Source organism: Nerophis lumbriciformis, linkage group LG35, assembly GCF_033978685.3.
Source record: "Nerophis lumbriciformis linkage group LG35, RoL_Nlum_v2.1, whole genome shotgun sequence".
NCBI lineage: Eukaryota > Metazoa > Chordata > Actinopteri > Syngnathiformes > Syngnathidae > Nerophis > Nerophis lumbriciformis.
The window spans coordinates 12,414,602-12,437,059 of NC_084582.2; the positions used below are offsets into that span (position 1 = coordinate 12,414,602).

At 41.7% G+C, this 22,458-nt stretch overlaps 1 protein-coding gene across 6 annotated transcripts in view; it reads right to left on the reverse strand.

Moving 5' to 3' along the window:
- Positions 1–22,458, reverse strand: part of ebf1a (EBF transcription factor 1a) — a 162,210-nt gene that overhangs the window by 81,276 nt on the left and 58,476 nt on the right. For all 6 annotated transcript variants that reach the window (XM_061928122.2, XM_061928120.2, XM_061928116.2 and 3 more), the window contains exon 7: positions 6,471–6,552. In XM_061928122.2, the coding sequence (XP_061784106.1) occupies positions 6,471–6,552 (82 nt within the window). The remainder of the gene's footprint in view (positions 1–6,470; positions 6,553–22,458) is intronic.

The following is a 22,458-nucleotide window of genomic DNA, read 5'->3' on the forward strand; positions in this document are numbered from 1 at the left end:
GTATTGATCGGACCATTGCACAACTTTTTATTCGGCACATCCCAAGTATTCTCAGTGGGCTGCTCCCCGAACCACTCTTTCATAAGTATTTCTGATAATCAGAAAAACACGGGAATTATGGGCTTATGATGTCTTTAAGTTGAAGTGGGGTGGTACATTTTTGGCGACATCTAGTGGCCACAATAATGACGTTAAGCTCCGTAAGTTGAATGATGCTGACACGTTTGTTAGTGGATACTTTCTAATACGCTTTAAATACTTTGCATCTGTAAGTAATACGCAACTATGGTTATTTGATAATTGTTTGTATTGACAAATGTTGTGTTTTAGACTGCAATATGTTATCATTATGATATTTTCTAGATAAGAAGAAAACAATTTGCACCTCCCCCAGTATACTTTCTGTATAAAAATTGTTAGCGTACACCTCTGCATAACATTAAAGAAAACCAAAAATAAATAAATATAGATCAACTTACAAAAAAATAATTCATTTATTAACATTGCTTTTTAGATTGTACCAGAAAATATTTAAACTGTATCAGTTTGCCTGAAATTTAAAAAAAAAATGTAATCCTTAATTAATCAGTACACATTTTTTGACCAACTTGAACCGACTGATATTAGAAATTAAAATAAAATGAACTCAATAAATAACGAATTGAAATTGATCAGCACCATTAACTCAGGACAACACTTAAACCTACAAAACAAAAATGAATAGCACAATTTGTGGTATTTTTGTTTTTTCTAATTAAAATGAGTCGGAATTAATGGCTAATGAGCATGTTTTGTAGTGCATAGCTTTTCGAAGTGAGGTTTGAAGCATGATAATGCATGATACTGATAAAGCATGTTCCCCGGGGTCACACGCGCCCGTCCTGGCATCGCACCACGCACTTCCAGAAGGGCCCGCCCAATTATTTGAGAAGACCTGCATTAAGGACACTAATTTAGTATGTCTAGCTTGTGTGCTATTGCGCGCTCAGCTATTTTTGTAGCTGCTCGCTCTTAGTATCTCGCAAACGACCATGTTTACCTTTAGTAAATGACTACACTGACATGCTAGATAAGAGCTACCATGTGTGCTTATCGGAGGGCCTTTGTTAAGCTGTAAGTGAACACACTGAGAACTGATTGTATCAGACCGCTTATATCGGAAATTTCAAGTGCAAGCCGATATCATTTTTTTTTCCCTTTTTTGCTGGGATCGGACCAATATCAATATCGGATCAGGACACATCTAACCCCAAGCCTTTTTGCTTAGGTACATCCAGATGTGTACCTTATGAGCTCTACAGTAGTATTAAAGTCCCCTGGCCCAGTTTTTAAAGTTACATAGTGTTCCATGACACATACTGTACCTGTCAACACTACACCGTTTTTTTCTGGGAATCTCCCGCACGTTGTCTTTCCTTTCCGATGCTCTCTTGTTTCAATAGTTCATGCTTACTTAAATGATCATGAACAAAAAAAAAAAAAACGTCCCCTATCTTGCCAAAACAACACACATTCTGGTTCGCTCGTCAACACTAGGCCTTCAAATTAAAAGAACAGCAGGAAATAACAAAGATTTTCAGGAAAATGACTTTATTTCTGAATGCATTTGTTGATATGTGAGATTTTTTGCCATTTACTGCAACAGAGACGTTAGTGTGTGTTGATCTTTTTTTGGCTAATTGTTGCCTACTTTCATAACCCACTAGTACAAGATACATTTTGACACGTGTGTTTTTACAAGCTCTTTTGTGTTGAGCAAAGTGGTGATTGTGATCAAACATGGCTGTCTCGATGCTGGGATTTCTTCTGAAATGAGAAGTGTGTAATATAGAAAGTTCTTGCTTAGAATAAGCTGCTAATACAGGGGTCCAATGTTCCCTCTAATTTTTCATGTGTGTGAGCAAACGCACAAACACCCTGAGCATTCAGTGGAGCACATGTGAGCAACATCAGACGTGCACACTGTGGCCACACCAGCGTCACCCAAACCTGACATCATAACAATTTAAATGTTTTATTTAAAATAATTTTCTGATATAAGTGATTTTGCCCTCTTACAATGACAATAACAAAAAAAAACATGTTTTTCATGACCTATGTGCTAGTATTGTATGTCTGGCTGCGGGTCCTGCCTTTAAAAGAAATGTTACCCCTTTCAGAGATTACATTTAGTTCCTGTAACTTTCTGTCTGTAAAATGCATCTTTTTATTAGCATTTATGAAATCTAGTGACAATATTTCATGAATAATATCCTTAGATTAACATTCTTAATAAATGGCAGTAAAATAAGCACACATCTGATTGTGGAGACAGTGTTACAACCTGGCATTTACACATTGTGTGGCGTTGGGGTTGTCCGACTTTTTGTGTGGCCATAAACGCAACACTGGCTAAGTGCCATGAGTGCTTGTGTTGGTGCAGGTGAGAGAGCGAGCGGCTTCTGTTGAAACGACGAATGACAAAGTTGGTTTGTATGGCAGAAAATTACCAGTATTTATAGTTAAAAGTTTTTTTTACTCATGTTTTTGGTGTGGTTACAAACAGTTTTGCTCCATAAAGTGATTGATGGAATTCCTGTCCGTAAAGTGTCTCGACAGACGATAATTGAACTGTGCTGACAAAGATTGTTTTATTCATTGGGGCCACTCTTGTTGTCACCTGTCACTCACAGAGTTGCATTGCAAAATCATACAGAATAAATTGTAATGTGTTTATTTTGTTTAAAGTTCAGATGGGATTTTTGATTTCCTGCGCGGCATTAATTTGCTGTGCGCAGAGGACGCGTGAGCGATGCGCAATTGCGCAGGCGCGCACCTTAGAGGGAATGTTGCAGGGGGTCCCCACACTTTTTTCTGCAGGCGAGGTACTTTTCAATTGACCAAGTCGAGGAGGTCTACCTCAATTGATATATATATAATTTATATGTATTTATTTATGAAAGAGACGTTTTTGTTAACAAGTTAAAGGCCTACTGAAACCCACTACTACCGACCACGCAGTCTGATAGTTTATACATCAATGATGAAATCTTAACATTGCAACACATGCCAATACGGCCGGGTTAGCTTACTAAAGTGCAATTTTAAATTTTGCGCGAAATATCCTGCTGAAAACGTCTCGGTATGATGACGTCAGCGCGTGACGTCACGGATTGTGGAGGACATTTTGGGACAGCATGGTGGCCAGCTATTAAGTCGTCTGTTTTCATCGCAAAATTCCACAGTATTCTGGATATCTGTGTTGGTGAATCTTTTGCAATTTGTTCAATGAACAATGGAGACAGCAAAGAAGAAAGCTGTAGGTGGGAAGCAGCAACACAAACACAGCCGGTGTTTCATTGTTTACATTCCCGGAAGATGATAGTCAAGCTTTACCATTGGCCTGTGGAGAACTGGGACAACAGAGACTCTTACCAGGAGGACTTTGAGTTGGATGCGCAGACGCGGTACCGTGAGTACGCATGCAGCTGCGGCTTCCAAACATTTGATCGCTTGCCCGTACGTGCGTGCCGCTATGTGCATGTCACGTACGTAACTTTGGGGACTTTGGGGAAATATATGTGCATATGAACTTTGGGGAGGTGAACGGTACTTTGGGCTGTGGGATTGAGTGTGTTGTGCAGGTGTTTGAGTTGTATTGGCGGGTTATATGGACGGGAGGGGGGAGGTGTTTGTTATGCGGTATTAATTTGTGGCATATTAAATATAAGCCTGGTTGTGTTGTGGCTAATAGAGTATATATATGTCTTGTGTTTATTTACTGTTTTAGTCATTCCCAGCTGAATATCAGGTCCCACTCGCCTCTTACAGCATCTTCCCTATCTGAATCGCTCCCACTGCCCTCTAGTCCTTCACTCTCACTTTCCTTATCCACAAATCTTTCATCCTCGCTCAAATTAATGTGGAAATTGTCGCTTTCTCGGTCTGAATCGCTCTCGCTGCTGGAGGCCATGATTGTAAACAATGTGCAGATGTGAGGAGCTCCACAACCTGTGACGTCACGCTACTCGTCTGCTACTTCCGGTACAGGCAAGGCTTTTTTATCAGTAACCAAAAGTTGCGAACTTTATCGTCGATGTTCTCTACTAAATCCTTTCAGCAAAAATATGGCAATATCGCGAAATGATCAAGTATGACACATAGAATGGACCTGCTATCCCCGTTTAAATAAGAACATCGTATTTCAGTAGGCCTTTAAAGGTGTTTAATGATAATACAAGCATGTTTAACACATATAGATTCCTTTTTTTCATGAAGACAAGAATATAAGTTGATGTATTACCTGATTTTGATAGCTTGCATTGATTGGAATCAGACAGTAATGCTGAAAACTTCCACATTTTCAAATGGAGGAGAAAAAAAGTCCTCCTTTGTGTCCAATACCACATGAAAGTAGTTGGTTTTTGACATCTTATTTGTCCAGCTTCCATACTCGTTTGTATACACTTTGCAAGCTGGCTTTCTGAGATTCTTATTTTGTTAGCGCAGGCATGATGAAGCAGGGCTTTTATTGTGAAGACAGGAACCGTACGGTCGGTCTTTAGAGTTTTGACGGCAGGTACTGTGCGAGATTCTGTTGAGATAAAAAGTGTTTCTCGCCATCCTCTCGGCCATTTTTTCTTAATAATGATCTGGCAGCAGCAGGCGTCATCTCACGAGACCCTCGGGTGCAGTGAATGTCAATCAAGTGACGGAAGTGACGTCATAGTGAGGATAGATGATTGCACATTTTTTGTTCTATTTTTTTAATGCCTGGCTGGCAATCGACTGACACACCCGCCGTGATCGACCGGTAGCTCACGATCAACGTGAGGAGCACCCCTGTGCTAATACATAGGGTGCTCTATTGGGACGGCGTGGCTCGGATGGCAGAGCAGTCATGCCAGCAACTTAAGGGGTTCCAGGTTAAATTCCAGCTTTCGCCATTCGAGTCACAGCTCCTGTGTCTTTGGCCTCTCACACCGATGGTGGTCTGTAGGCGCAAATAGGCAGCCACAGGGCAGCTGTGGCTACAAATGTAGCTTACCACCATCAAAGTGTGGTGTTTGACACTTTGAGTGTCCAGAAAAACGCTATATAAATCTAATCCATTATTGATATAATATTTACAATAATTACATATATTTTGTTTCCTGTTTCCTCACTGGAAAAACACACACTATATTGCCAAAAGTATTTGGCCACCCATCCAAATGATCAGAATCAGGTGTCCTAATCACTTGGCCCGGCCACAGGTGTATAAAATCAAGCACTTAGGCATGGAGACTGTTTCTACAAACATTTGTGAAATAATGGGCCGCTCTCAGAAGCTCAGTAATTTCCAGCATGGAACTGTCATAGGAAGCCACCTGTGCAACAAATCCAGTCGTGAAATTGCCTCGCTCCTAAATATTCCAAAGTCAACTGTCGGCTTTGTTATAAGAAAATGGAAGAGTTTGGGAACAACAGCAACTCGGCCAGCAAGTGATAGGCCACATAAACTGACAAAGAGGGGTCAGCGGATGTTGAAGGGCATAGTGCAAAGAGGTCGCCGACAGTTGCTACAGAGCTCCAAACTTCATGTGACCTTCCAATTAGCCCACGTACAGTACGCAGAGAGCTTCATGGAATGGGTTTCCATGGCCGATCAGCTGCATCTAAGCCATACATCACCAAGTCCAATGCAAAGTGTGGGATGCAGTGGTGTAAAGCACGTCGCCACTGGACTCTAGAGCAGTGGATGAATCACGCTTTTCTATCTGGCAATCTGATTGATGAGTCTGGGTTTGGAGGTTGCCAGGAAAACGGTACATTTCGGACTGCATTGTGCAGAGTATGAAATTTGGTGGAGGAGGAATTATGGTATACGGTTGTTTGTCAGGAGTTGGGCTTGGCCCCTGAGTTCCAGTGAAAGGAAGTTTGAATGCTCCAGGATACCAAAACATTTTGGACAATTCCATGCTCCCAACCTTGTGGGAACAATTTGGAGCGGGCCCTTTCCTCTTCCAACATGACTGTGCACCAGTGCACAAGGCAAGGTACATAAAAACCTGGATGACAGAGTCTGGTGTGGATGAACTTGACTGGCCTGCACAGAGTCCTGACCTGAACCCGATAGAACACCTTTGGGATGAATTAGAACATGGAGACTGAGAGCCAGGCCTTCTCGAACCAACATCAGTGTGTGACCTCACCAATGCGCTTTTGGAAGAATGGTCGAAAATTACTATAAACACACTCCGCAACCTTGTGGACAGCCTTCACAGAAGAGTTGAAGCTGTAGTAGCTGCAAAAGGTGGACCAACATCATATTGAACCCTATGGGTCAGGAATGGGATGGCACTTCAAGTTCATATGTGAGTCAAGGCAGGTGGCCAAATACTTTTGGCAATATAGTGTATGTTCTGCTTTGTATATTGTATGAATGTCAGCTGAGCGTATTATGATGTGTTTTTTTTTTTTTTTATGTACACACAGTAGTTTTATCTCACCTGAAAACGCCTCATGTCTCGAGGGTTCCCTGCATTCTTCAGGCAGTTCTGGTTGCACTTCAAGAAGAACTTAAGGAAGAACCTGCACACATGCACACAGAAATAAAGAAATACATTAAAATAGGAACACTTGTCTGTCAGTGAAAGTGTTGTTGGGGGGGAAAAAAAGAAACATAAAACAACAAGAAAACAGAATAAAGCAGCCGCAGTGACAGACAGGGCTCTCACACACACACACACACACACACACACACACACACACACACACACACGCACACACCTCATCCATCACTACTTTATGACAAAAGGCAGTTTTCAATGTAAAAACTGCTCCGGGATATTGAGTAAGATGCTACCTTGTATATCCATCTCGGGGCTGCTGTCACAGCTTGCCATAAACTCACAGGGGCAGACGCGGCCCCTCCCGAACCCGCCCCTCCCTTAAAGCAGCAGCGCCCGGCGACGGAGGTTGTACTGTAGCGACTATGCAGCTCCGTGTTGCCATTCCTGCCGCTCTCAATCTCAGTGTGAGAGACCACATCAACAGCACCTGCCATGCATTATTAATAGGCTGAGATGGCAAGTATGGCTGCCCACATCAATACTTAATGAGGGAGGGAGGCGGGTGGGTCGGAGTAGTAAAGGGGGTGCGGGGGTGGGGGTGGGGGGCAGCTTGGGGGGGGCCACCGCAGGCCTGAAAAGCAGAAAAAGGATGGTTGGCAATTTATTCCCGTACCCCCCCCGCCCCTCCTTCCCTCCAAGCTTATTGCTTGAAGCCTGACAACTTCTTCCTGAACAGATACTACCGTAAATCCTTGCTCCCGCATTGTGCCTCTGACAAATAAATCACATTATCAGATGAATGACTAACATAAGCAGCGTGTTTGCCGACAAACAAACAGGAACCCTCAAAAAAGGCGATTTTTTTTTCCTTTTTTTTCTTTTTCTTCCCTCTACATTTCCTGATCCCGCCCCTCCTCATCCTCCCTTTGAGGTAGCTCAAAGAAGTGCTGACAGCCGAAAGTGCTTACAATACAGATCTCCACCAGCTAGAGAGAGAATCGCTCCTTTGCTCAGCTTTTCTTCCTTACGTCTTATTTTCCGCCCCTCTGTTCATTTATTACGGCGGGGATTCTGCACTGGGCAGCGCCTTTGGAGCCAACTCGCCGTTAGATATAATCGCACGCTGGCAAGGCGTGTCACATATAGCAGGCGTGTCAAGTAAGGCGCGGGAATACACCAAGAATGAGACAAAGATAAATGGACAGAGCAGAGTTCTGTCTCATTTCGAGGGCCGCCCCTTCTCATGCGCGCATTACATGTGTCTGATGTAACTGAAGAAGTCGACAACTTTTAAATGCATGACAGCTGGTTAGCGGTAGACGATGTTCCTTAAGGGGAAAAAAAAACGAAAACAGCCTCTTATGATCTGAATAACAAAGTGTTTTTTGGCGCTCGCGTCCCGTCCCGTCCCCCGAACCCCCCTTCTTGCTTTGTTTGTGTTGTGATTTACAATCTTGTTGGTGCAAGAAGCTACACTAAAACTGAAGGAGAAGGGAGGGAGAAGTGGGAAAAAGAAGAAGTAGAGGGTATGTGAAATCCAAAAGGAGAGACAGACCACCCTACTGTATATTTTAGAAGCTGTGGACCAATAGCTCAATAATTCATGAAGATGAGAGATGTTTTTTTTTTCTTTCTCCTTTTCTTTTTAACAGTGGCCACAGGCTGAGGGTCTCCTAACTTCCTTATCAACCAAAGGTCAAAGGGCATCCTCACAGACAGCTGCAGACTACATCCTGTACCTTCCTCTCGGCACCTCCTGTTTAATTCATTGACTCCAATCTTTCCCCCCCAAGTGTCCTCCTCTTCCTCTGAGGCGTTTATGATGGATACGTGAAAGTAGGAAAGTTAAGGTCACCGGAGTCAGGGGTGACTAAATCATTGGGTTAAATATCAGGTTTGGAAAGAAAAAGTGGAAAAAAGTGAGATGTTGGCAGGATATCACCTGAGACATCATGTGCATGTGCCCCCCCCCCCCGCACATACATCTCATCCACGCATGGATCATCTGATTCATTATTTACATGACTTAAGGTGCTGGAGTCAGCCGCACGGAAACATGACAAAACTGCCTCATGTTGATTCCTCTGTGCTCTATCTCTGTGCATATTTACATGGATCGACATAGTGAGTGGGTGGGAGGTGGGGGGGTTAAGGGCAATGCCAGTTGATATGCAATAGCAAAGAGATTATTTTAAGCATTTATGTATAATCTGATTGACAGCTGACCAGTGAATAATGACAGATTGCTAACGATAGCTCATAATTATTTCCCCCGTTTTATTTCATCACATTTTAGATGTGTTGTTGTTCTCCTGACAGGCTGTCAATACAGGTTCATTTTACTGACTCAAGCTTACTAGCCGCAACATTAGGCTTACCTGCACTGTTTGATTAGAATAAACAATGCACTAGCTGTATTTTTTTTTTTTTTTTTACATGGGATATACCAGGGGTGCCAAACTCATTTTAGCTCAGGGGCCGCATGGAGGAAAATCTGTGCACACTCGGGCCGGACTATTAAAATCGTGGCATTAAAACTAAAAAACAAAGACAACTTCAGATTGTTTTCTTTGTCTTACTTTGGCCAAAAATGGAACAAACACATTCTTAAAATATTACAATAAAAATATAGAAAAAAATACCGGCAGCAGTAAAGTCCATGAAGGAAAGAAGAAAGTGTTTTCTTTTGTATTTTTTTTTTTTTTAATTAATTAAGTAACTTTTATGACATCATTTTTCCAAAACACAATATGGAATGTGAGATTTAACAGGATAATGCATCAGTGGCCTAGTGGTTAGAGTGTCCTCCCTGAGATCGGTAGGTTGCAGAGGTGGGACCAAGTCATTGTTTTGCAAGTCACAAGTAAGTCTCAAGTCTTTGCCCTCAAGTCCGAGTCAAGTCCCGAGTCAAGACAGGCAAGCCCCGAGTCAAGTCCAAAGTCAAGACTGGAAAGTCTCAAGTCAAGTCCTAAATCCTGCATTTTGAGTTTCGAGTCCTTTCAAGTCCTTTTAACCACAGACTAATATATTAACACAGATTGTGTATGCTTTTCAAATGCTGTATTTATTTATTAAAACAAGTGCATTTTAAATTGCAGGAAAGAAAATTGTGCTGACATTGCACTTTATAATAGCACTATTAACCAGTCATTTTAAACATTAACTCATTCCTTTACAGAACAAACACATTGAAAAATAAAGTGCAAATGTACTTATTTGTACAAAAGTGTTAACATTGAAAAAACATGACATACACGTGAACATAACAAAAAAGTTGTACTTTTTATATGTCAGGGCCCTATGCTGCATTGCATCTGCAAAAGACCAAATTAGCCAAGAGTCTGTCAGTCATTTGTGCACGATGGGGGCGTAGTATGATGCCACCATGGCTGAAAACTCGCTCCACTGGAGCACTGGAGGCAGGCACTGCCAAGACTCTCATGGCCACTCGGAACAGTGAAGGAAGAGTCTTCATGTTCAATGCCCAGAACAAAAGGGGGGAGAGAGTTGTTTTGGGTTGGTGCACTACTTGTAAGTGTATCTTGTGTTTTTTATGTTGATTTAATTAAAAAAAAAAAAAAAAAAAAAGAAATTCTTGTGCGGCCCGATACCAATCGATCCACGGACCAGTACCGGGCCGCGGCCCGGTGGTTGGGGACCACTGAGGTAAACAACCAAAAGTATGTCAGAAAGCTAGCTAAAACGGTACACATATTCATAATATAGTATACATTTTAACTGACAGTTATTTTACTATTTTGGTCTTTTTTTAGGTGGCTAAAATACGCGGTGCTGCTGACCGCCGTCTAACGTTACGTGTGATATATTAACTAACGTAACCCTGCTTAAAAAAAATCACTGAACAAAAAGTATGAATAAGGTAGTGAACTGCAACAGATTCCCGTGTTTGCAATAACGTTATAACGTTAGCAGTGAGTTTACAGCCTCACTGATTTAACTACACAGCAAATAAAAGTCACGTTACTTAGCCAATAAACGTTATCTTACATTCAAAACTTACCGTTCTTTGTGCAACTTCAAATGCCGGACGAAGTTGGAAGTTGTTGCCTCTCCATCAGTCATTTTCGAACCGCATGTGTTGCATACTGCAAACCGTTTTGTGTTGACCACCTCGTAATTTTTATACCCAAACAAAATTATTTTAGGTATAATTTTTTGTTCACTGGCGTGTGGTTTGGACATGTCTTCTTCGTTGGTTGTCCTGCAATTTGATTGGATGAATGCTGTGTGATGAAAACAAAGTAGATCTAATTTGATTGGCTGTTGTACTGAGACCACACCAGCTGACACACGCAACGCTGATAGACAAGTACACAATGAAAAATACGGAGCGCTCCCGAATAACTTTTTCATCTTTGGGTTTTGGGGAAAGTAGCAAGTCATGTCAAGTAATGTCAATTCAAAAGGCTCAAGTCCAAGTGAAGTCACAAGTCATTGATGTTAAAGTCTAAATCGAGTTGCAAGTCTTTTTACATTTTGTCAAGTCGAGTCTAAAGTCATCAAATTCATGACTCGAGTCTGACTCGAGTCCAAGTCATGTGACTCGAGTCCACACCTCTGGCCGGCCGAGTCATACCAAAGACTATAAAAATGGGACCCATTACCTCCCTGCTTGGCACTCAGTATCAAGGGTTGGAGTTGGGGGTTAAATCACCAAAAATTATTACCAGGCGCGGCCACCGCTGCAGCCCACTGCTCCCCTCACCTCCCAGGGGGTGATCAAGGGTGATGGGAATTTCGCCACACCTAGTGTGTGTGTGGACAATCATTGGCACTTTAACTTTAACTTAACATTTATCATTTGTTTTCAAAACGCCTACAAGAAAGTGGGATCCCAAACATTTACTGTGGGACCCCATTTTTATGACTTGATGGGGTCCCACTTTAAAAATTCCTAGCGCCAACACTGATGGAGTATTGGTGCATGCAAAAAAAAAAAGCAGCATGCGGCTGTGGCCTGCGGGCCGGTTCTAATACTAATCAAATATCATCCCGGGGGCCACGGACCTGTCCCACGGGCCTTTACTTTGACACCCCTGGTATATACCATATACATGCTACTAATTAGCATGAGCAATTTTACATGGCAATTTCGACACCTGCAAATTTGGTAATCAAAACGACTAAGATGCACGGTATAATCAAACTGCTGGTGTGTAAAAGAAACAACATATAAGAAGACAACACAGTTCTCATTATCAGCTCAGATTTAAATGTTAGATTAAAAAAAAGAAACTTTATTATTAAACACATTAACATTCATGACCACATGATACCAAAAAGTACCGAAAATTAATACTGCTGAGTAAAGATCGATTCCCGGGCACCGGGAATTGGTGCCGTATGGGTTAAAATGTGAACGATACCCATCCTTGATTATAATTTACACTGGTAACTTTTGTTGTGCACTTGTGTGGCAGTTCACATTGTTCAATGTTGCTTTAAAAAATCCATACAGATTTCCTCGTGTTCCTCAAGATTTTGTTACTCAGCTCACTTGACTGAAAAAGTGCAGATGATCCCAATGACATGTTCTGTTGTATCTGATCTAGTAATGACCCAAAACAGGTGTCGGGCAACCTGCGCCTCCTTGTTGTCGCACCCTTTAGAGATCCTTTTTGGAACACCTGAGTGCGAGACATGCATTCATGCGGAGGAGGGTGGAGTAGCCAAACACTATACTCAAGTAAGGCTCCGTTTACAAAGTACACCAAATCAGATTTGTTTGCCATCATGTGACACAGATTGGATATTTTTTTGCCAGTCAAAATGCTCCAAAGTGCTTGAAATCTAATATTTCCGCATCAGATTTGGGCCACATCAGGAGTTAGTCCGAATCTGTTGGGAAACTGATCTTTCCAAATGTGACTGCAGTCTAAACGGCAATGCGACCTGTTTTCGACTTTTAAGTCGTTGGTGTGTGGAGCACAATCACTTTCCTTTTTTGCATTGCTCTTGCAGTTCTTTTCTATCCTCTGCCTTTGTCCTGGGCATGACGTTAAAGTGCATCCGGCAGTGGAGGCTCCTCTATGGGGTCTTGGGGCACTAGGAGGTTAACCCCTTTACTACTGTTACCCCAGGTGACCCTTGGCAAAAGCCTAGTACCTGACTGCCCCCTAGCCAGGGATACGGTGAAGACCTCAACGGCGGAGCAGGCGGAAGACGGTAGATTTAAGAACTACCACAACGGCTGCGATGGCGGAAGAAGGCTGCAGCAGAAAAGGGTCCCCAGTCGTCTTGGACTCCATGCCACTGGACCCTGACCCGATTCTATCAAGGATCGTGTGGTGACTGTCTGTGCACCAGTCTCCCCACGTTAAACAAAGTCCCGCACAGGCATCCTCCATAAAGGGATACACCCCTACCAGGAGGATCGTCTTACTCGTTCCAGTGACCGCCGATGATACTCTGCCTATTTTTTCTACACAACAGCCACGGCACAAACCCACTAACACGCTGATCTGTGGCGTCCATGTTTTCTTGTGTAGCACCAACTTCCTTGTTCATTTACGGAATATGGTGAATTTCCTTTGTTTTCACTTTATCGAACTGCGCATGCAAGTGACGTTGGGGCCACAATGGGGCCTGTGCGCGTTTATTCTGGAGTCTTATAAGGAAATTCAATTACTATTGAGAACTTGGTAATATTTATTCATTCATCCCTACAACGTACTGTGCAAGTTACATTATTTATATATGCCGTAGATGATGACTCCTTTTGTTTTTCATTCCTGTCACAAACTTCTCAGTTAGCTCTGTACACGTGTTCCTGCATGTGGATGTTGTACTTATACTGGGTAGAACTGTGCCTGATGATTAGACTGATCACTGCTGCCACCTAGCTGCAGTGTTAATTTTGTTTGCCAAATAATTTCCGTCGTCGTTATCGTCAACAACCTATTTTCCTTTGAAGAAATTAGGACGACAACAAATGAAAACAAAAGCAGTTGACGAAATTAATGACGAAATTAGTTGACTATTTAGTCAACAAATTAAAACGAGACAATATTGTTGACAGAGACGAAATCCAATCAGGTTTAATTTCATGTGCGGGAGAGAGACGGGTGGAAAAGCGAGGATGGTGTCCAATCAGAACTAGTGTCTTTGTAAGGCACACTGTTTTGATTTTTCACCCGTAAATCAATATAATTTATCTTCTACTCCGGGAAGAAAGAGAAACAAAGACACACTACACCTTTGCTGCTGTGGACAACAAGACACGTTGTAAACCATGTGGCTCAAATGATTCCGGTATAAATACAACCAACTTGAAGCGCTGTCTGCAGACTAACCATCGGGACATCTTCGCAACAAACACTATTTCAAAAATGACTTACACTGTACTGTCTTACTGTAACCATTATAGATGGTTACATATGCGGTCCTCTCCAAGGTTTCTCAGTCATTCACATCGACGTCCCACTGGGGTGAGTTTTTCCTTGCCCTTATGTGGGCTCTGTACCGAGGATGTCGTTGTGGCTTGTGCAGCCCTTTGAGACACTTGTGATTTAGGGCTATATAAATAAACATTGATTGATTGATTGATTGAGAGCAGAAGCAAGACCACTTACTCTATTAATCAAAATAAATGCTGATCTTAAAACAAAGTTATTTTTTAGTACACCATGATGGCACGAGCTGAGCCGAGCTTACCCGCCAATATAACAATTACGATACCTGCACACTGTTCAGCTATTAATTGCCCCACTTGACAACCCCAAATTGTTATATCTGTTCGATATACAGTACTGTACAGCACTTTGTATTGTGTTCAAAATGTACAAAATATTTTACTCAAATATGGACTTTTTTCGAGACTGGAACCCATCAATTAGAATAATACATAATGTTGGATATAGAGAACATACAAACCCTTTATATATTAAATCACAGATATTGAAATTCAATGATTTGGTGCATTTGCAAGCAGCTAAAATTATGTATAAAGCAAACTATAACCTGCTACCCAAGAATGTACCACCATTCTTCTCAACAAAAGAGGAGAAATATAACCTTGGAGGAAAATCTCATTTAAAACATATGTATGCTCGTACAACACTTAAAACCTTTAGCATATCTGCATGTGGAATTGAATTATGGAAGGGATTAATCAAAGAAATCAAACAAAGCACCAATATGATTTCGTTTAAGAGACTGTTCAAACTACACGTCTTCACAAAGTACACACAACACGATTATGATGAACATTTTGAACCCTTTTTTTTTTGAGACAAGTATTATTTATGTATTTCATATTTGTTTGCTTACTATTGTACATGATTTATTTGTTCACCGTTCTGTTACAGAGAACAAGGAAATTGGATACAATTGCTATGGTAAGGAAAGTGGTAGGATTAAATAAGCCCTGTTTCTTCCTACTCCTTTTCGGACGTGCTGTAATGAAACAACTGGAAATGTGCGATGCATTACATTGTATCGTATGCATGTTTGTAATAAACTGAAACTGAACTGACCTGAACTGAACTGAAATGATCATTAAAGTTAAAGTTAAAGTGCCAATGATTGTCACACACACACACTAGGTGCGGTGAATGTATCCTCTGCATTTGACCCATCCCCACAGAGGAGCAGTGAGCAGCAGCGGTGGCCGTGCCCGGGAATCATTTTGGTGATTTAACCCCCAATTCCAACCCTTGATGCTGAGTGCCGAGGCAGGGAGGTAAGGGGTCCCATTTTTATAGTCTTTGGTATGACTCAGCCGGGGTTTGAACTCACGACCTACTGATCTCAGGGCGAACACTCTAACCACATGTTTACATTGTTTCTTATAGAGACATTTGCTTTAATACACAAACTTTTCTATTCACGAAACCTGTTAAAGAACCAATCAGGTTCATCAATCCAGGTTCCACTGAAACTTAACCGAGCCTCAATTTGGATGAAGTGAACCTTCTCCTCTCCTCTCGGTTTACAAACCCCGTTTCCATATGAGTTGGGAAATTGTGTTAGATGTAAACATAAACGGAATACAATGATTTGCAAATAATTTTCAACCCATATTCAGTTGAATATGCTACAAAGACAACATATTTTATGTTCAAACTGATTAACATTTTTTTTTTGGCAAATAATCATTAACTTTAGAATTTGATGCCAGCAACACGTGACAAAGAAGTTGGGAAATGTGGCAAAAAATACTGATAAAGTTGAGGAATGCTCATCAAACACTTATTTGGAACATCCCACAGGTGAACAGGCAAATTGGGAACAGGTGGGTGCCATGATTAGGTATAAAAGTAGATTCCATGAAATGCTCAGTCATTCACAAACAAGGATGGGGCGAGGGTCACCACTTTGTCAACAAATTTGTGAGCAAATTGTTGAACAGTTTAAGAAAAACCTTTCTCAACCAGCTATTGCAAGGAATTTAGGGATTTCACCATCTACGGTCCGTAATATCATCAAAGGGTTCAGAGAATCTGGAGAAATCACTGCACGTAAGCAGGTAAGCCCGTGACCTTCGATCCCTCAAGCTGTACTGCATCAACGAGCGACATCAGTGTGTAAAGGATATCACCACATGGGCTCAGGAACATTTCAGAAACCCACTGTCAGTAACCACGGTTGGTCGCTACATCTGTAAGTGCAAGTTAAAACTCTCCTATGCAAGGCGAAAACCGTTTATCAACAACACCCATGAACGCCATCGGCTTCGCTGGGCCTGAGCTCATCTAAGATGGACTGATACAAAGTGGAAAAGTGTTCTGTGGTCTGACGAGTCCACATTTCAAATTGTTTTTGGAAACTGTGCACGTCGTGTCCTCCGGACCAAAGAGGAAAAGAACCATCCGGATTGTTATAGGCGCAAAGTTGAAAAGCCAGCATCTGTGATGGTATGGGGGTGTATTAGTGCCCAAGACATGGGTAACTTACACATCTGTGAAGGCGCCATTAATGCTGAAAGGTACATACGGGTTTTGGAGCAACATATGTTGCCATCCAAGCAACGTTACCATGGACGCCCCTGCTTATTTCAGCAGGACAATACCAAGCCACGTGTTACATCAACGTGGCTTCATAGTAAAAGAGTGCGGGTACTAGACTGGCCTGCCTGTAGTCCAGACCTGTCTCCCATTGAAAATGTGTGGCGCATTATGAAGCCTAAAATACCACAACGGAGACCCCATACTGTTGAACAACTTAAGCTGTACATCAAGCAAGAATGGGAAATAATTCCACCTGAGAAGCTTAAAAAATGTGTCTCCTCAGTTCCCAAACGTTTACTGAGTGTTGTTAAAAGGAAAGGCCATGTAACACAGTGGTGAACATGCCCTTTCCCAACTACTTTGGCACGTGTTGTAGCCATGAAATTCTAAGTTAATTATTATTTGCAAAAAAAAAAAAAAGTTTATGAGTTTGAACATCAAATATCTTGTCTTTGTAGTGCATTCAATTGAATATGGGTTGAAAAGGATTTGCAAATATTATTATTAGTATTCCGTTTATATTTACATCCAACACAATTTCCCAACTCATATGGAAACGGGGTTTGTAAATTTTACTTCAGGCGCACAAAACAAACTGTAGGAAACCTATTAAAAATAAAGGGTCATGTCAAATTGACACAGGCAGGAGTGCAGGTTAAAAGAACACGTATTAGCATTTCATTCCCACGCATTGCCTATATGCACACTTTCTCATGTGGCCCCCGCACAGACGCTCGTTTTGTCCGCCGCCTTACAAATCCCTTGTTTGTGTTCCGCACTCTTGCAGGGTTCATGTGGTTTTACCATGTGAACTCCGCTGCTACAAATATTACTACTGCAAAACTGCTGCATGGGCTCATGGATTAAATTAAATAAAACCATTGTGCGCCCCCCCAGCCCCTTAATTACCCTACCACCCCCCACTCCCGCCAACTCCCAAATCCAGAAATGGCCGTGGAAGTGAATTTGTGTAAATTACTGCTCGGCCCTTTTGACGGCGCATGGCAAAAACGTGTGTAGGAGCGCAAACTGGTGAATTAGACACACACACACACACACATACACACGCATACGCGCGCACAGTGGAAGTGTAATGCTGTCGTAATTTAATGATCCCGCACTTTCATCATGAGCTGGCATTATTCGTCACTCCGGAGCAATTAAACAGAAAATCGCCCGCTGCCCATAAAAAACAAAAACAAGGAAAGCAATTATAAGCCAACTTTTAAGTAATCCCTGTAGCATGTAAATATTATTACTCTGCAGGAGACACAGAATGTCTACGTGATTAGCACACAGCCAGCGAGCCTCCAAGGGCTGATTGCGTTTAAGTCTCTAATAATTTCCCAACATCAGCCACAAATGAGGAGAACAGTATTCTTCCTTGTCAAATTTAACACAAGGGGGAACTTTTACAACGACGCGGTCGTTCCGCTTGATTCATCTTCTCCCCCTGCTCTCGTCGTGTTGCACGTCTTTGTGGCACATTTCTTTATTATTTGCTCCTCCTCTCTCTGCGCCGTCAGTTTTCCTACGATGCTGACACACACTGTAAGAATAGCAATGCCATAACTCAGCCCTCTGCGCCTCTCTCCATCCATTTCTGCCAAACACATCATCTCCACAAGAAAAGCTCTGTATCAGGCGCCTAATATGCTTCATGAGGTGTGTAATTCACTGTGCTCCTGAGGGGAGCCATTTATCTCCAAGGTTAACTAAGTGACACAACAGCACTTCCCCGCGCCTGTTAACCACCGTGGGACATGTTGAACTAATCTCGGCAGGTAGAGGAATGGAACGTCCTCCATCGCAGGCAATTAAGCAAAAAGGGATTGTTCGGGAAGTCGTTCCTAATGAAGTCGCATTGGGTGTAAATATTAGAAAGCAGGATGTAAACGTCAGTGACTCACAGAATGTTCTTTCTGTGATTCTGCTTTATACATTTTCTTTTTTCCTCCCCTCGTGTGTCATTTCTCGTATTTCTTCTTGGCTCTGCAACTCTGTACTTCCCTCCTTTCCGCCATGCATCACTGACACTTCAACCGTGAGCTTGCCTGGCTTGTTTTCCCGGTGACCTGTCTCCCTTCCTGCGGTACATATTTAAGCCTGGAAGGGGCACGCACACACACACACACACACACACATACACACACAGGAGTGCACGCGCGCACTAATTTAGGGAGATTTATGAGGGGAGCCTTGCACCAGGAGCCACAGAGGCTGACCCCAGGGGTGTAGGGGGCCATTGGGTGGGGGAGGGGCTCTGTCTCCGCAGGGGGGGGGGGGGACATTAATAATCCAGAACCAGGTCTGTCTCAGGCTCTGGCCCTGGGCCTCGGATACTAACAGGATTGCAATGGCCCAGCTTTCATGTATGATATGATAGGATCTGATTATCAGATAGATCAGGGGTCGGCAACCTTTACCAGTCAAAGAGCCATTTTGACCAGTTTCACAAATTAAAGAAAACAATGGGAGCCACAAAAATCTTTTGAAATTTAAAATGAAATAACGCTGCATACAACGTTTTTTTTCTTGCTTTGTACTATGTATAAACCAAGGGTTTCAGACACGCGGCCCACACCTTAATATGAAAATGTAATGTTAGTGCAGCCCGCGGGTTTTATATGAATGGCGCTTGACAGCGTCATACTTGTCAACCCTCCCGATTTTTCCGACAGACTACAAATTTCAAGGCAACTGTTCTCTCGAACGTGCCGTGATGGTACAGCATGTAGCGCCCACTATAGCCAGCGTGCTGGCCCAGCCACATGTTGTATGGGGCGTCTGTTTGCTCACGTAAGTGACAGCAATGCATACTTGGTCAACAACCACACAGGTTACACTGACGGTGGCGGTATAAAAAACTTTAACACTCTTACTAATAATGCGCCACACTGTGAACCCACACCAAACAAGAATGACAAACACATTTCGGGAGAACATCTGCACCGTAACACAACATAAACACAACAGAACAAATACCCAGAATCCCATGCAGCCCTAACTCTTCCGGGCTACATTATACACCCCCGCCCACTTCAACCGACGCACAGGGGGGGAGGTTTGGTGGTAGCAGGGGTGTAGGGCTGCATGGGATTCTGGGTATTTGTTCTGTTGTGTTTATGTTGTGTTAAGGTGCAGATGTTCTCTCGAAATGTGTTTGTCATTCTTGTTTGGTTTTGGTTCAAAGTGTGGCGCATTATTGGTAAGAGTGTTAAAATTGTTTTAGATGGCCACCGTCAGTGTAACCTGTGTGGCTGTTGACCAAGTATGCCTTGCTGTCACTTACGTGTGCAAGCTGAAGATGCATATAACAAGAGGCTGGGCTGGCACGCTGTTCATACTGATTGTAGAGGGCGCTAAATGTTGTACCATCATGGCACGCCCTTATTATTATTGTAAGGGTGAAAATCGGAGAATATTAATCCCGGGAGTTTTCTGCGAGAGGCACTGAAATCCGGAAGTCTCCCGGGAAAATCGGGGGGGTTCGGCAAGTATGCAGCTGAGCCGCATCAGAGTGATCAAAGAGCCGCACTTATGGCCTGTACTGTATATCATATATTTGTGTGTGTGTGTGTATATATATATATATATATATATATATATATATATATATATATATATATATATATATATATATATATATACATTGCAGCTGAGATAGGCTCCAGCACCCCCCGCGACCCCGAAAGGGAAAATGGATATTTCTATATGCATATATATGCATATATATATATATATATATATATATATATATATATATATATATATATATATATATATATATATATATATATATATATATATATATATATATATATGACTTGACTTTATTAATTCATGTTTGCAGTGGAGCCAGGGCCCCACTGAAAAAACAGCTGAACTTTACAATGAATATCAAACAAACAAAAATAAAAAAATTAAATGAACAGACAGTATTTTATATAAAAAACATTTTCAGGGCAACAGCAGCATGGAAACTATTAGCATTCTGGTATATGACTGTATTACTTATTTAATTAGATAGTGTCATTATACAGCTTAATTGCAGTATGCAGGGTAGAGTTTTTAAGTCTCTTTGTCTTGGGTTTGGGCTCGGGTTCAGCCAGCTTATGTTGGCTGAACATATATATATATATATATATATATATATATATATATATATATATATACTGTATATATATATATATATATATGGTAAATGGGTTGTACTTGTATAGCGCTTTTCTAAATTTTTTAAGGAACTCAAAGCGCTTTGACACTATTTCCACATTCACCCATTCACACACTCATTCACACACTGATGGCGATATATATATATATATATATATATATATATATATATATATATATATATATATATATATATACACACACACATACATACATACATACACACACACATATATATATATATATATATATATATATATATATATATATATATATATATATATATATATATATATATATATGCATATATGCTTTGGAGACCATGCCTCGAAAGACAATAATGATTGCCTTGGTGCCCTTCCAACTTGCATTGGTGCCATAAAATATGAGCCCTCCTTTAAGGCAACACTTGCCCTTAAAAAGCTAAAATCCGAGGCCTGCAAGTTGTGTATAATTGGTGGATAATAAGCCGACTCGGCAACACTGGACGGAGAAGCAGCGCAATGGAAACACCCCCAAGGTAAATGCTGTACATAATTATTACAGTATATTAGCCCATAACATTTAAAGTGCATTTTTTTGTATTGATTTTCAAACAGTATTTCTTATCTCAGCGTTTGTTTGTTTTTTCAAAATGCATTTTGCAGTACATGGATTCATGGATGGGTAAACAGACCAATAGACCAATGTACAGATATGACATAGGCTAGATACAGTACTGTAGATAGACAGGAAACCACACTTTTACTCGAGAAGGAGATTGGGCAACAAAATATAAAGTAAAGCCCATCCCTAATGATAGATTGATTAGATGAATAGATTGATTAAATAGTATATTAGACAGATAGATTGATGCTTTCTTCCTCCAGACATGAAAGTCCTCAAAGTAGTGTTGTGCACCTCACTATTGCCCCCATGTCTATCTTAAGTGTCATGATTTATTCAAATAGAACATCTCACTGCGCTGAAAAATTCATTTCCAACTGGTCGCCCCATCCTCCCTGCTCTTCAGTATTTGCTCCGTGTCTGTGCATGTCATGTCAGCTGGATTTGCCCCGTCGTTAAATATTTCTCAGAACAAATGGACCCTGGAGGAGGGAGAGAGACGGCGGGCCTGCGCAGGGGAGAATCCGCACAGCGCCGTCGCCGCTCGGGGAGAAGCCCCACTTGGGAGAGATAGCTGGTCGCCGGTTGCCGAGTCGCAGTGGCAGTCCTATAGCTTGGGGACAGAAGTCCCAGAGACACTTAACAAATTGTGTTTCATCCATTTCATCTGAAAAAGGATCATTCAAAATTCAACTGAAAGAGAGCGATGAAAGACAGGCAGTCAGATTGAGCAACTTGTGGCTGAGTAAGGCCCCGTTTACACTAAGCTGGATAAGGTTATCCAGGGTAAATCACACCTAACCTGTCCACACACAACGATGCCACTGTTTAAGACTCCGTCCGCCGGCGTACCGCGACCTGGTACGCATGCGCGGAAAATGCACACGTCATAGTCATCTGCAGTGTTGCTTTGTGCAAGGTCTTAAATTTAACTTATCTGAACAACATCCAGTGTTGTGGTATTTCAATTAACTGGAATCCAGTGTGTTGTGGGGCCCTATTGTAGGGAATCACACCTGAGCCATCATAAATTAATAACATCTTTATTAAGTGATAAAGAACATTTTTCATCAATCAATCTAGGGATCTAGAAATCTGGTCAGGACACTCCTCACTCTTTTACCTTCACCTTCATTGTCCATTCGTTTTTACCTTCACCTTCATTGTCCATTCGT